General features: G+C 38.6%; 4 protein-coding genes and 1 non-coding gene across 5 annotated transcripts in view; 2 read left to right on the top strand and 3 right to left on the bottom strand.

Moving 5' to 3' along the window:
- LOC108108504 (protein phosphatase 1 regulatory subunit 16A) overlaps positions 1-602 on the bottom strand; it is a 44,058-nt gene extending 43,456 nt beyond the window's left edge. Inside the window, exon 1 of the mRNA XM_017216570.2 lies at positions 527-602. The gene's annotated coding sequence lies outside the window, so the exon portion shown is untranslated. The remainder of the gene's footprint in view (positions 1-526) is intronic.
- A 1,985-nt stretch (positions 603-2,587) lies between these two features.
- LOC108108657 (protein aurora borealis) lies at positions 2,588-4,664 on the bottom strand. Its single transcript, XM_017216761.1, has 2 exons — positions 4,282-4,664; positions 2,588-4,213 (listed from the first exon to the last, which is right to left on the bottom strand). The coding sequence occupies exons 1-2, from the start codon at positions 4,557-4,559 to the stop codon at positions 2,875-2,877; spliced, it is 1,617 nt and encodes a 538-aa protein (XP_017072250.1). The 5' UTR covers positions 4,560-4,664; the 3' UTR covers positions 2,588-2,874.
- Positions 4,665-5,275: 611 nt separating this feature from the next.
- On the top strand, positions 5,276-8,959 carry LOC108108637 (ubiquitin carboxyl-terminal hydrolase nonstop). Its single transcript, XM_017216738.2, has 5 exons — positions 5,276-6,028; positions 6,717-7,118; positions 7,181-7,291; positions 7,617-8,431; positions 8,600-8,959. Exons 1-5 carry the CDS (start codon positions 5,909-5,911, stop codon positions 8,640-8,642), a joined length of 1,491 nt encoding a protein of 496 aa, XP_017072227.1. The 5' UTR covers positions 5,276-5,908; the 3' UTR covers positions 8,643-8,959.
- Positions 8,960-9,371: 412 nt separating this feature from the next.
- Positions 9,372-9,443, bottom strand: Trnap-cgg. The gene has a single exon. It is a non-coding gene; the product is annotated as a tRNA-Pro (tRNA).
- Positions 9,444-12,632: 3,189 nt separating this feature from the next.
- On the top strand, positions 12,633-13,817 carry LOC108108448 (uncharacterized protein CG13380). Its single transcript, XM_017216502.2, has 3 exons — positions 12,633-12,786; positions 12,839-13,191; positions 13,563-13,817. Exons 1-3 carry the CDS (start codon positions 12,777-12,779, stop codon positions 13,695-13,697), a joined length of 498 nt encoding a protein of 165 aa, XP_017071991.1. The 5' UTR covers positions 12,633-12,776; the 3' UTR covers positions 13,698-13,817.
- Positions 13,818-15,894: the final 2,077 nt, after the last annotated feature.

The raw sequence follows: 15,894 nt of genomic DNA on the forward strand, positions 1-15,894 counted from the left end.
GAATTCTTGCTCGCTTTTTTCTACTTTTTCCTTTTTCTTTAATTTTGATTTTCCATCAATTTGCACTTTTTTGCTCGGCTATGTTTGCCATTTTTATTTGTTTATTTTTATTTAATTTTTACTTCCTTTTGGCCTTCTGGCGCCGCTTGACTTATTTACGAGTTGTTCTAATTTATTTTGCTGGCCCACAAACAAATATTTTTATTTATCCCGCTTCGCACTTTCTTTCGGCGTTTTTATGGCCCAAAAAGCGATCTGCTTTTTCTTCTTTTTATTTTTGTTTTGCTATTTATAACAGAACGCGCGCACACACACCATCACACATAGTCAGGCACAAAGCAGGTGAAAATTAGTGCAGAAATCTTCGCTGATCGTACAAATAATTTCGCCTAAATTAATTCCTCTGTTTAATACACACACGTTTTTGGGGAAACCCACACAACTCGAAACGCACGTGAGCCGAACTTCCCGTCCGCCGTAGAATAAATGAACTTTAATATATCCAAGCATCAAGAACTCTATTTACCTAAAACAAACAATTCATTTTTTGTTGATAATTTTTATATGCCGACCGTTGCGAGCGACCGGAACGCAGAGAAGAAAGAATTGAAATGAAAAAAATCCCAATTCGCATATTATTTTATTTAATGGCTCTCTACGTTGCGCTCTCTCTATGCGTCTCACGCTCTCTTGAACGAAAATGTTAGAGTACAACAGAGATGTTAACATTTCTTGTCACTATTAAAAGACTGATGTACATATCCTACATTTTGATCGCAACTAAATGTAAAACATTTAAATGGCTTGTTATTCAATGAATAATATTCATATAAAAAATAACATCCTGTTTAGGAGATTTTTGATGATTTCAAAAAACCCATACGATTATGTTAACAGAGCTGCTTATGTCTGAGTTCTCGAGTACTCGAGTACGCCAAGATCGGTTTAAGGCAACGCTAAGTAATAGTAGTTATGGTGCATGTCCAGTCTAAAGATCCTGAAGCATGAAAATTACAATTTTTTTTAATCGTATACGAAACATAATCTCAGCTAAATAAACCAGCAATTCCTCTGGTTTTCGCTAATATATCTAAATTTAAAAAAAGTTGTAGTTCATTTTTATTCAACTTTTATTACAACGCCAGATGATAACTAAAAAATTGAGAAAATGTGTCTATGGATGTCTGTATAAAATGTACGAGGTGTGTTCAAAAAGTAAGGTGACTTTTCAAATTTCGCGGGCAACATATTTTCGATTATCGATTTTTTTGTTTTGTTATATTGGTACACTCTTCCCTAACATCTGTACCAAGTTTCAATGGAACATCCTCTTTTGTTTGGTTGTGAGAGGCGTAAAGTTACAAGTTATTTTGCGAGCTCGGCGATTTTTTGCTATCGAAAAATATGGATCAAAGGATTTGCATCAAATTTTGTGTAAAAAATAAAATTAAGTGCTCTGAAACACTTGAAATGTTGACAGTGGCATACGGTGAAACTGTTCTGAGTAAAAAAAATGTGTACAAGTGGTACAAACTCTTCCAAGATGGCCGGGAAGATGCCAATGACCAGCCTCGCTCTGGACGCCCAAGCACGTCAACAACTGATGAAAACGTTCAAGCAGTGACGAAAATTGTTTTGGAAAATCGTCGAATCACTATCAGAGAAGTTGCTGAAGATGTCGGTATATCGCTTGGCTCGTGCCATGAAATTTTTTCAAACGTTTTGGGTATGAGTCGTGTGTCAGCGAAGTTTGTTCCGAAATTGCTGAATTTTGACCAAAAGAACCGTCGCATGAGCATCGCTCAAGAGCTGTTGAATGACGTCAACGACGACCCAGATTTACTCAAAAGGGTCATAACTGGTGACGAATCATGGGTATATGGTTATGATATCGAAACCAAAGCCCAATCGTCCCAACGGAAGAGCCCAGGCGAGCCAAGAGCGAAAAAAGCACGCCAAGTTCGATCAAATGTCAAAGTTTTGATCACTGTTTTCTTCGATTACCATGGCGTGGTGCATCAGGAGTTCTTACCATATGGTCGTACGGTCAATAAACAGTATTATCTGGAAGTTATGCGCCGTTTGCGAGAAGCAATACGAAAGAAACGTCCAGAATTGTGGAAAAACAATTCATGGCTTTTGCATCACGATAATGCCCCTGCTCACTCATCTTTGCTTGTGAGAGATTTTTTGGCCAAAAACAACACCACAATAATGCCTCAGCCACCATATTCACCGGATTTGGCCCCATGTGACTTTTTCTTGTTCCCAAAACTGAAGAGACCTATGAAAGGACGGAGATTTGCAACGATTGAAGAGATAAAGACTGCATCGCTGCAAGAGCTCAAGGCTATACCGAAAAGTGCTTATGGGAAGTGCTTTGAGGATTGGAAAAACCGTTGGCATAAGTGTATTGTATCTGAGGGGGATTACTTTGAAGGGGACAACATAAATATTGATAAATAAATTAATAGTTTTTCTTGAAAATACAAAGTCACCTTACTTTTTGAACACACCTCGTATTATATCATATTTGAAATTTAATTACATATAATGTTGGAACATGAAAATAAATATCAAAACCAGTTTTCGTAGTTTTTATCTATTGAACTAAATATGGCATCGAAAGATTTTTATTAAGTTCCCTAAATAAAATAATGACAATGAATTAATGAAATGACAAAACACTCAGCTTACTAACTATTTGGCCAATTTTCACTAAGAACAACGAGTTACGAATACAAAATATATAAACGGTGGGTGTACATTGCAGTTAAAAAACGAGTCTTCCTCTCTGTAGCCTGGGAAAAGGAGTTATTGCATTAAAAGCCTACTAAACTAGGGCCTACAACTTAGAATAGCGCTTTGCAGAGGTCAAGATCGGGTCGAGGGTGTTGAGCAGCAGACCATGGAGACATCCAGAGGCAGATCCTGCGAGCAGGCAAAGGTCGAGGTGCTAGAAGTCTCGTTGAAGCCGCTGTCGGCACGATAAAGCGGAATCCTTGGTCCTTGCTGTGGCATTACAACCAAAGGTGGCTCTGCCGGCTGGATAGAACCCTGATCGTTCTCTTGCTCCCCTTCCTCCTCCATATTGGCACTAAATGACTGCGAGAGGTTCTTGCGTTGTGCCGACCTATGTCTTTTATGTCCGCGCGGAGTATCTGAATTGGAGGAACTGCAGTTAAAGCTTAGGGTGGATAGTTGCATGACCTCGGCTTCCTCCTCTTCGTACTCCTCAGATTCTTCCTCTTCTTCGCTTTCCTCGAACAGCGGCTGATCCACTGCCTCAATCACCACCTGTCGTGTGCTGTTCACTCGCAGCCGACTAACCCGCTGATTAATGCTGCAGTCCGAGTGTTCCAAAGCGCCCATCGGCGAAGAGCTCCTGTCAGGCGTAAACCTCAAAGCCGTGCGCTCCGACAGCGTGTCTTGCTGCTCCGTAACGCTGACCTCCACCTTGGAGTACACCAATCTTCGACTAAGGTGTTCAGATGGAGCTATGGGCGATGGCAGTTCCAGCTCCTGCATTAGAAGTTTTCTCTTTTCTGAGCAATTGCCATCATCCGGAGTTCCAGGAGGCAGACCGCAGAGATTTCTAATGGGTGAAAGACAACCAAAGCTTCCTTCTCCGGAAGCAGAGTCCGATAGTCTGCCTGCAAACATGGTTTGCTTACCCTGCGGACTAGAACCCACCATGGGCGATGACTGTTCTTCTCCAGGATCTTGTTCGCCCAAAACAACAACATTGTGCAAATCAAAGAGTTTCCTGCGCATGGAACTGTTGAAAATGTCATTACCACCTGTGGATTTGGTTCTGCCGGAAAGACGGGCGGCCAAATGTGGCTGGAAATACGGACGCAGCGCATCCTCCAGAGCTTTTGGCAGTATCGGAGGCAAAGTTAATTCCGTTTGCACCTCGCAATCCTTCTTTCTCCTCGACTTATTCGATATGGGGGTGTTGTCCTCGTTATGGTTAAGTATTATTCTGTGTTTCCTCAACGGACAATCCACAGGACTTGGCACAATATGTGATTCCTTGAAGAAGGCACTGATGGCCAGCTGGGCTTTAGATTCCTGCTCAGGATCAGGAGAATCGTGGAACTGTGTTTCGTGGGGCTCGACATCGGCAGGTTTCAATTGAGAGACCTCGTCTATGTTCCACTCGAATTGAGTCGACGAAAGTTGGGGAGTCCTCGAGCGGAAAAGCGAGGGACTAAAAGGGAAAATCAGGAAGTAAGAAATGGATTTTCCCACAACAATTCCACTTAAAGAGAAACGTACCTTGCAATAAGGGGCAGGTGCAAGCGATCAGTCATTGCTCCCTCAAAGGGATTTCTCACCTTGTGCAGCCTTTTCGGGGGCGGGGTGCATACACTGCCCGACATCTGGGGGCTAAATTTTCCATTTTCCTTGCCGCCATTCGTTGGCGTTGCCGACGACGCCGTCGAATTGTTGCTGTTTGTGTGGCTATTCCTGCGCGTCCTGCACTTCAGGCCGCTGAGATTCGTGAAATATCGATTCTTGAGGGCTTGCGGCGTTCGCACCTCGTCGTTGTACATCTTGTCCAATAAAAATTTTATCTAATTTCGAATTATTAAAATGGTACAAGCGCGCCTGCTGCGATTGGCAGCAGATGTCAGTATTTTCAAATGTAACAGTGTTGGGTAAGGCTGCAGCGGAGTTATCGAATCGTTGACCATTCGAAAAGTAAACTGCCAAATTGGCATGCTTCTGTGGATATTTACTATTTTAAGTATAAATTGCGGTTTAATTCTAATAATACTTTCTTTATTTGTCGGGCCTACAATAATTTCAGTCTATTATACAACTTTTGGTATTTTTTTATTACGCGCCAATTGCTGTTTATCCTCGATAACAAAACAGCTGGCCGGCATTTACCGTTTTATTATTTAGAGAGCCCAGAGCAGAAAATTATGTATTTGTAAGTTTTAAAAACAGCTTCAACCGAAAACTTACATATTAATTTATATATTAAGAAAAGTAATTTTGTAATATTTATTTATAAAAATTTCGTTTTTATCTTTTAAATAAATGTATTGAGGGAAATCAAATATTTTAAAGCACGTGCACACCAGAAAACTATAATTCATAAACATGTTTAATAGGTATATTAAAATTTTTAATGTGTGATGTTACATAATATTATTAAGTAAAGTTCAAGTAAATATAAGCAAATTGATGGTGCTTTAATTAAAAAATGAAAATATATATCTGAGGTATTTTAATGCGATCTGCCAACTGGTTACACTGCCAGCTGTCTTTCACCAACACACACTCTTACATCGGCTGGCTGCGTGTGTTTGCATGTGTGTGCAGTGCGAAACAGAAACAAGAAACAAGAAAAGCAAGCGAAAAATCACAGAAAACTTAAAAATTTGCTAACTGCAGAATAAGCCCGCCGGGCGGAACCGCAAAAGTGGCCAAAATTCGGCGAAAACAGCGCAAGTGTGACAAAGCATTCGTGCCACTGCATTCGTCGGCGAAACGGGCGAAAACAAAAGAGAATAGTGTTGATAGTAATACGAGCGTATTCAGCAGCAGCAGCAGCAGTAGCAGTGGCAGAGGAACGGAACGGTGGGCGGTGGGTGCGGACACGGGCCGGGGAACGGCCGACAACGAAACAGCGGCAGCAGTAGCAGCAGCGACAACAACAACTAAAACAAAAACAACAGCAAATGCCGGTCGATTTATCACCGCTGATCAAATCAAAATAGTTAAGAGCAACGAAGAAAAGGGCCAAAAGAGAAACAACCCTCTAGATGACACAAAACATTTGCGTTTATCAGACTGTTTGCGTACCGTGCAAAAGCTTGCTATTGAACTTGAGAGCGCCGACGCCGGCAGAGACGCAAACGCCGACGTTAACGTCAACGCTAACAGCGCTGTCATGTCGGAGACGGGCTGTCGGCATTATCAGAGCTACGTGAAGGAGCACAGCTACGATACATTCCGGGTCATCGACGCCTACTTCGCTGCCTGCGTCAACAGAGATGCGCGCGAGAGGAAGGTGAGTAGTAGGATATGGTCGGGGCGGTGCTGTGCAACAGAGACGAGTGCTGCACTGAAGAGGTGAGGAAGGGCAAAAGGTAAAACGCCATCAGGGATGAGCCATTATTTGCTTATACCGTGAGTCAGTCACGGCAAAGGTCACTGACACACTAGCGGTTATTGATGGAAAACACGAAATTCGCACTGAGTACATCCACAGTGAGAATACTATTTTCAAAAATACTGTTCATAGTAGGTAAATACTGTTCCTTTCATTAACTCTTTTAATAAGTTTTTTAACGATAATAAGTCATCTTCCTTATATTAGAAAAAAGGGACTTAGTAACAAGATATCTTACAAAAGCTGCCAAAACGTTTTTTTTGAAAATCGCCTTATGTCTCGAACGAACTTGTTTAAATGTAAGGAAAACAAAGCTTTTGTTTGAAGTATACATTTTCTTTATTTTTAACTGTTATTCTTTTCTTAAATATGTGTGTTCTTTAAACATATCTTTATAAAATACAATTTATTTATTTATTTAAATCGACTTCAATTATACAACTAAAGTTAACTTCAAACTAAGGCATTTTGCTCGGCTAGGGTACCAATAACTTTTAATTCTGGATATTATGTATTATAATAAATTTTATAAGCCTAATTATATTTTAAAAATTTATATTTTTGTAATCTTTTGTTACTTCTGCAGGCGATCCACTGCAACTGCTTTGAGTGCGGCAGCTACGGGATCCAGTTGTACGCGTGCCTGCACTGCATCTACTTTGGATGTCGTGGAGCCCACATCACGAGCCACCTGCGTTCCAAGAAGCACAATGTTGCTCTGGAGCTGTCCCATGGAACGCTCTATTGCTATGCATGTCGAGATTTCATCTACGATGCGCGGAGCAGGGAATACGCGTTGATCAACCGCAAGCTGGAGGCCAAGGATTTGCAGAAGAGTATCGGTTGGCTGCCATGGATTCCGACGGCGAAGGAAACTAATCTGTTGCTGGCGAATGCCAGGCGAAGGTTGGTGAGGCCCAATCAAACGATCGGACTAAGGGGACTGCTTAATTTGGGTGCCACCTGCTTTATGAACTGTATAGTTCAAGTGAGTAAAGTCCAAAAATACGCTGAATTCATCAAGTTTAATCACTTACTGTTAACCTCCAGGCTCTGGTTCATACGCCCTTGTTAAGCGACTACTTCATGTCAGATCGCCACGATTGCGGAAGCAAGTCCTCGCACAAATGTCTCGTTTGCGAAGTATCACGCCTCTTCCAGGTGAGCCATTCACACAGTGCTTAGTTATGGCTCTATTTTAAGGCTATGGGATGGTTAGACTAATAAAGTTGTAAAGGGCGTAGGAAATTATAAATATGTCTTAACAATTCTATACTTAGTTAAAAAGGACTTTGTTGTTCGAAAAATGTTCCCACAGATGTCTCTTATAAAATTAGGAAATATTTATTTTGAAACTGTTAACATTTCCAATAGATAGCGCATGCGTCAAGTGGCTATATTGATTTTGAAATTGGTATATATTTCTCTATATAATTCCTTTTTGCTTGTTTTCATGTTGGGTTTTCATAAATTACATCTTTTGTAGGAGTTCTATTCGGGCTCCCGTTCGCCACTGTCATTGCACCGGCTACTGCATTTAATTTGGAACCATGCGAAGCACTTGGCTGGATACGAACAGCAGGATGCGCACGAGTTCTTCATTGCCACTCTGGATGTGCTGCACCGGCACTGTGTGAAGGCAAAATCGGAGCACGAGAGTAAGAGCAACAGCTCTGGCTCCGGAAGTGGTACCAATTCCAGCAGCTCAAGCAGCTCGCACTGCTATGGGCAGTGTAATTGCATTATCGATCAGATCTTCACGGGTATGCTGCAGAGCGATGTGGTGTGTCAGGCCTGCAATGGCGTTTCCACCACGTACGATCCTTTTTGGGACATTTCTTTGGATTTGGGAGAAACTACAACGCATGGCGGAGTTACCCCCAAAACCCTAATAGACTGCCTGGAGAGATATACTCGCGCCGAGCACCTAGGATCAGCTGCTAAAATCAAATGCTCAACCTGTGAATCCTACCAGGAGTCTACCAAACAGTTCAGTTTGCGCACTCTGCCCAGCGTCGTATCCTTTCATCTGAAACGCTTTGAACACTCTGCTTTGATCGATCGCAAGATCTCATCGTTTATTCAATTCCCCGTTGAGTTCGATATGACGCCCTTTATGTCGGAGAAAAAGAATGCCTATGGGGATTTCCGGTTCTCGTTGTACGCTGTGGTCAATCATGTGGGCACAATCGACACAGGGCACTATACGGCGTATGTGAGGCATCAGAAGGATACTTGGGTCAAATGCGATGACCATGTGATAACGATGGCATCGCTCAAGCAGGTGCTGGACAGCGAGGGGTAAGAATAACCTATATTAAATAGTCCGCCTCATTATATCTTTTTTATATTTTGAATATAAAGTTGCATTTTCTCAAACTTTATGAATTCACATTAGAAGAGATAGTCTATTACCTTGATTAAAACTTACCAATCAGCTTTCATGCGAATTATCTTTCACTTTTTCAGTTATTTATTGTTCTACCATAAAAACGTGCTGGAATACGAGTAAAAAAGTTCGTTGGATCGAAGCCACTGCATTCTCCAGAAATACACACAAAAGCAGAAATCGTTACGAATAAACAAAAAACAAGAACACAGACAAGGCCGCGGCAGCGTTTACGAATTAAGTAATATTAAAAAAAACAAATCCTATAATGGGTGTTCCCTGGATTGAGGTTATCTAAGCTCACATACTCAAAACATTGGAACAATAGAGAACGAAATAGAAATTAATGAAAATTGTAATCTGAACACTCGACTTGTGGGGATACCCATTTTTCTCTAAGTATTTCAAATCCATAATACTAAAAAACTAATTTAAACAAAGCAGTTGACTTCTACATTTATATATTATATAAGAGTTAAACCAGGGATATGAAACGCGCACAAACAAGCTCAGTATTGCAGATGTTGTAGAATGCTGTTAATATTTGATTTTCGAATATCGAGAGCATAACATTATGAATTATATGACACATTTGATTACACTGATCCACAAAGTAAAAATATTCTTAGGGTAAAATCATTTTATTTATAACACTTAAATTTTTCTAAGTAACAGTCATGTAAGAAATTTTTGTGCATTTTGGGGTCTTTAAACGCATGTATTTTGTTTAGTTCGAATATTTATTCAAAAATGTATTCATACAGAAACTTACAACTAGAATAATTATTGAAGGTCTAGAAAAAAGGATATTAATCAGCAAAACGTAAAAAAAACTACTTTTACCATCCACTTGGGCTCGTCCGGGAATTGAACCCGGGACCTCTCGCACCCGAAGCGAGAATCATACCTCTAGACCAACGAGCCTCGGTACGCTAAGCGTTCAAAATGCTGGCTTTCAACTTGCGGCGTTTTTGTTGTCTTTATGAAAGAGACATCTATAGTGCGCACATGGTTTGCAAACCAGCTATTTTAGCCGATACACAATCCCTTTGCTTTTTTACATTAAATCAATTCTTATACTATTTATTTGAATTTCATGTTTTTAATAGAGCTTTTGATTAGATTTCGGACTCTGATCAATTTTAAAAATCTTGTTAAACAAAATGTAGACATACATAAAATTTCAATAACTTTAAAATTATTTTGTCTGAATTCGGCCTCCAAAGTCCTTAAAATTGCTGACAAAAATATTATTTCAGAAACATTTTAAATTTTGTTAATAAGTAACTCTTTTATTATTTAATCCTCAAATTCATCTTCAGAAAGGTAAAATTCTAAATATGCATTTACAAATTTCCAGAATTTGGTGTGGTAGTCAACTGCAAATGCAAGTACATATTACAATAATGATGAAAGTTATTTATCTAAGAAGTAACGCCAAATTTGAATGGCTTACTTGCTGTGAAACCAGTTCTCATTAAAATATTAATTAATGAATTAAAAAATCCATAAGACATTTTTTATCACAGGTATATATAATGCCACATTTTTCAATTTGTTTGCACTTTTAGGAGATCCGAGGCAGTGCATCGCTTTGAGATAGAAGTTTTGAAAGTTTAGTTAAAAGAGCATTTATATGAAATAAGGCGGAGCTAATTATTAATGTATGTAATGTTTTACTGGTTGTACAATCCGTGTAAAGAAAAGGTTTATCGAGAAAAAGCAAGATTTATTAGCTTTAATGATGTTAATGATCTTACAAAAATCAAAGAGCGGAGCTTTGGATAATATGGCAACTGAAAATGAACATGCGAATCTATGATGCCAAGCGCTTCTAAAGCGGTACAGACGAGCCTTTCCTTTTCATGTTATGAACTAATTTCTATCCAATTCCATAATAACTGGAACACTGAATTCTGATAAGTATGTTAGCTGGAAATTCATATAAAAGGTTCATATATATACATGTCATAAGAAAACTTACCTAAATCCAAGCTCAAAGGTTGCCCTAGATCTTCAGGTCCAAGGTCTGAAAGAAGACATTAAAAAAACGAAAAGAATAACCTATACCAGTTTCACCTTGCCCATCCTTTAAATATTCAATAGTTAATGGGAATATATTTAAAGCCGGTACTTCTTGCAAAATACTAATTACTTCGGCCGTGTTTTTATTAGTTATCGTTATTTCCAGAGACATGATTCTTAAAACCCCGTATCAAACTTTGACCATAAACATCGGCTTCCTTAACGATTGGTCTACAAATCGACAAGAAGCCTGACCGCAACATAAGTGGTAGGATCTGCATTAAAATTGTTGTATATTTTCTTGGGCAGTGATGTAATAATGCTGCTATGGGCTTGGCCCAGGTTTTTTTTTTATTTTTTCTTTATTAAAAAAAAATCCAGAAGCTCCAATGGCAAATCTATGATATTGGTGGGATTCCCCATTTTCTTTAAGAAATAACGCACAACTCGCGAGAAAATTTGAATTGATATGAAAGGTTCCGATCAAATTGAAATCGGTTTGTAACTATAATCTGAAATTCCAGCACTCACGAAATCGGAATCGCGGAAATTGAAAAAGAATCAGCTGTGTATATATACACATATTCCACTGAACCAATTTTCGATAATAAAAATTCGTTGCTCCCTCCGTTGAATTTTGTGAGCTTTGCATAAATGTAGTAAAAACAAGAGGAAACGCTATAGTCGAGTGCCGCGACCATAAGATACCCGTTACTGTTTTACAAAATTTTAAAATATTATTTTGCTAGTGGTAATTCACAAGGCGCCACCTATTGTCAGAGGAAGTATGTTGAGTATGCTTATAGTGACGTCACTGCCCATGTGAGGCCTTATAACTTAATTTCTTTATAAATAGCGAAATAATTTTCCGATTTGAAAAATCTTTGGTAAATCGATAGGTATTAACAGAAATAAGTTACACAAGGTCAAACGAAGGCATTCATAATATTATTATAGACGCCACAGTTTTTCGCGGTTTGTGGGCGTCAGAGTGGGCGTGGCCGGATGCAACTTCGTGGAAAGTTGCAAAGGCATCTTCTAAATACGTGATCCTAAACAAAATTATGTAGCTCTTATAGTTTTTGAGGTTTTTGCATTTTTGGTTGTTCAGGTTTCGTGGGCGTTAGAGTGGGCGTGGCTTGATCGAAAAAAAACAATCTTCATGCTTAATCTCAACTTTGTATCTGCTATAGTTCCTGAGATCTCAGCGTTCATACGGACGGACGGACGGACGGACGGACGGACGGACGGACAGACGGACATGGCTCAATCGAATTCGCTACTGATCCTGATCAAGAATATATATACTTTATAGGGTCGCAAAAGCTTCCTTCTATCTGTTACATACTTTTCAACGAATCTAGTATACCCTTTTACTCTACGAGTAACGCGTATAAAAAGGGAAATTAAAGAACGACGATTTGGGCAATCTTGAATAAGTCTGGGCGTTATACGCACGCAAGAAAAGCGTGAGGTTATGTCAAATCTAACACGTTACCTAGACTTTAAAGGTGGTATTTCTTCACTTTCATATTATTAAATTAAAAATGAAACTTTTATCAAGCGTATTTTATTACAGTAAAACTGGACTATCTATAAAAAGTGCATTAAAAGTTTCAAAATTTTCAGATATCTTCGCTCTTAGCAGAGTCTTGGTTTCCTCATGGTGGGATAAATCAGCCATCAGGATAAATAAAAAATCAATCAGGATAAATAAAAAATCGGTATATAATATAATTATATATATATTAATATTAATATTAGTATTTAATAATTAATATATATACATATATAATTATATCTCTTTTTAGGTGCTCATACGATTTACAGTTATATTAAATAAGTGGATTTTGTTGACGAAAGGTTCAATATCGTCTGTAAATAAAATCATATATTAAAGAAAGCAAACAAAATGTGTTTTAATTTAGAAATAAAATTAATATTCTAAATATATATATACCTAGAATTAAAGGTGAAACTACGGCAAAACTACGCGCATGCATTTGCCCCAATGTATCTAATAAAAAATGTATCGATATTTCTTTAACTTGATTTGGTTTTCCTATTTTACAACACTTCTGAGCGCCGTTACTGAAAGTTGGCGTCGCCAATGATTTTTAGCTGGTTAAGTTAGATTTCTCAATTTTGGCTTTCGAGCTCTAGTATTCGTTACATTATATACATTCCAAGTTATAATACTATTATTAGCCAAGTCGATATAAGGCTAATACAATGTCATTCGGTAGCTATAAGTTTTCTTACGTGGTAAGACTCTAATGAAGATTTTATTGCAGTTAACTATGGGACCGATCCGAATTCTATAGCTGCTCGGCTCAGGCGGCGTTATGGAAACCTTACGGCTCCATCTTCGAAAAATGTCACCAATATTAGAAAGACGGTGTCGAAATCGCTTAATTCACTTTCGGCCAGCGGATCGGAGGTTAATCAGCAGGAGGAACGAGCTGCGGTGCTCGGGATGCAGACTCAGTTGGAGGGACAGCAAAAGTTTTGGTACGATCTTCCTGAGGGCTACAAGAAGAGCAGTACGGTTTGCATCTGCATGCGTAAGCACACGGCTTTTGAATGCGATCGTTGCCATCAGTATTTCTACGGTCGCATTTCTGAGATTTGCGAGAAACATCCCCATGTAAGTGTGGATTAATGACCTAATGACTTATAATAAGTAACCTTTAGGATAACTCTTATAATACTTAATATGCCCTACAGAGATACACCCAACTATACCTATTGCTAGTAATATTTCAATGTAATCGAGCCCCCTTATCATAAATGTTCATATATAATACGACAGCTTTAATATAAGCATCGCAACACTAAGATATCACTCTTTGTGAATTTACTAGCTTATTAAGAATTAATTCTTTTTGACCTCACCTCATTATTTTTTTTGTTAGTCACGAAGTTGACACTCACAACCTATTTTTGTTGGCACTAAAAATCTGATATGGTAACTATATAAGTTTCATTTAATTATTATTTTTCCTTTGAAATTATTAGGATTTTTTCCTTATGGACATCCGATCCTGCCCATATTGTAAGGCCCCAATCGAAATGATTAAGAAGTCGCAAATCAGTTGGGATGCTATACGTAAGATTGAAGAAGCCGAATTGCCGAGTGATTATGATCTATAATTTGAGTTTGAGACTCAAGTACATCATGACCTTAAATACATTATTAAATGTACAACTCTATAACTGTATAACTGTATAAATGTATAACTGTTAATCATAATAATAACATATTTTTGAGTAGTTTTTTAACATAGAAATTTGTTTGGTGCGGACTTGGTACTTAAGTGTATTTTTAGGTTTGGTGTAGTGCTAACATACGCTGTCATAGGGAAACACCGTCGCGGATATTATAAACGCTTATGGCCTAGTCAAGGTCTATTGGCACACTGACAGTGACTCGGCGCAATGTTTTTGGATAGAAGGACAATTTTTGTGCTGTTTGTAAAATAAGCAATTTTGAATTGTTTGGTCATTCATAGCACCTAACTATGTAATACCCCAAGTTATACACACTTGGACTGGACTAACCTATCTGCCATCATCCTTTTCAGCGCTGATTCTCAGCTTGGGCCATTCAAATCAGCGGACAAATTCATGTCACCGATAACAATTCAATCACTTAGTAGTTTAGCACATTTCGGAATCGCTTTACAATGCCCCAAGCCAAGTCCCCCCGGACCCATTGTGGTGTCATCCGTAGTTTCTAGTCCTGCGATTCCCTGGCTAAGTCTTGCTGGTAAGTACCGACGCTTTAGATTGCATTTGCCTCGACTTATTTTCTATTTTTCTTTTCTCGCTTTTGCTGTCTCCCAGTGCTGCAGTTTTCCCAGTAACATGCCAAGACATTCAATGGATTCACTTGTTCTTGGACTTCCACACTCAGTTTCTGTGAATCCACAATCTATTGCCTCAACAGGCGAGCATGTTGAATCAATGAGGCAGTGGACTTCCAGAACTTCTGGCTTAGTCATTGCTGATTTCGACTTAACTTCTTCGGCGATTTCAATGGGACACTTTTTGTAGTTGATGGCTTTTATTCCAAGCTTTTTACCATAGCTTGAATGAAAAGGTTGTCATGATATGAGGCGCGAAGTCTCATTAAGCTATATGGTTAATAGTTTAAACAAAACTAGAAACAAACAACCTTTTACACATTTTTCACACTAATGGTAAAAACTTTTTTGCCAACTTTTGTCAAGAACATTTTTTTTTTTAATTAGGAATTTGTAAATTGTAATTATGGTAAAAAACCTATTTACTACTTAACGTAATCCTAAACATTATTTTTAAAAATCCTAGAAATCTAGAAGCTTCAAAAAACTTCAAAAAAGATTATTGTCACAACTTTGTTAGGTCCAATCCTTATTCTTTCAAGCTTGTTTTTCAGTGCTTTTGTCAACGACTACATCTCTTGGTTAACTTGTTAATGCTTAACTACGAATCGCCATTCCAATGGCTACATAAACAACATCACCGGCACTTCCTTTCTGTCACTGGAAGACCATTATCCGGCAGTGTCCTCCCCTTTAACCCGATTCAAAACCAGGTCCGACTTAGTTGACGGCAACAGCTAGAGGATTCGGGCCCGGTCTCAGTTTCCATTTCAGCCAGTTGTCCTGCCAGTTGCGTCGGTCTGCGAATGTCTTTTTTGGCCTGTGGGCACTTTGGAATAACTTGAACAATTGCTTTCATGATGATTTCGTTTCGCCTTGGCCCCTCACTAAACCCTGTTTCCTTTAAACTCATTTAAAGTTCCAGCCTTGCATTGAAGCTTTGTTTAAGGAAACTACTTCAATAATATTCCAATTAGTGTAACTGTTTTTAAGCTTTAGCTCTGCATTCCCGTTTGCAAATTTTGTTTGGGATGTCCATTAAATTCAAGATAAAGTTTCGGTTAAAGATTTTCAAACAATGCTTTTGTAAAAAATATAAGGATATTTGCTTTTGCTTTAAGGTATTAAATATATGTCCCAATCATACCGAATTAAATGCTTGAACTTCGTTATTCGCTTCCCAAAACCTAAAAAAAACATAATTTATAATATTTAGAGGGGTTTAACTTTTTAAATAATCTAGGTTTCTAGAAATGTACATCTTTAAAACACATGATTGCACCCTTTATCTGACTCCTGTATGCAGCATAGACAAAGTTGGCGTAAGTATGTCGGCCTGCCTGGCCATTGTCCTCCGTGCCCTGCTTGACTACTGCGTTTGCCCTCTTTCCATTATTGAAGTGTGCACTTCCGCAAAATGGTATTTGGTGCAAGCACATAAGCTTAACCCCCCTTTGGGGACACCCCTGCCAATACTAGCACTG

This window comes from Drosophila eugracilis, unplaced genomic scaffold (assembly GCF_018153835.1).
Source record: "Drosophila eugracilis isolate 14026-0451.02 unplaced genomic scaffold, ASM1815383v1 contig_2154, whole genome shotgun sequence".
NCBI lineage: Eukaryota > Metazoa > Arthropoda > Insecta > Diptera > Drosophilidae > Drosophila > Drosophila eugracilis.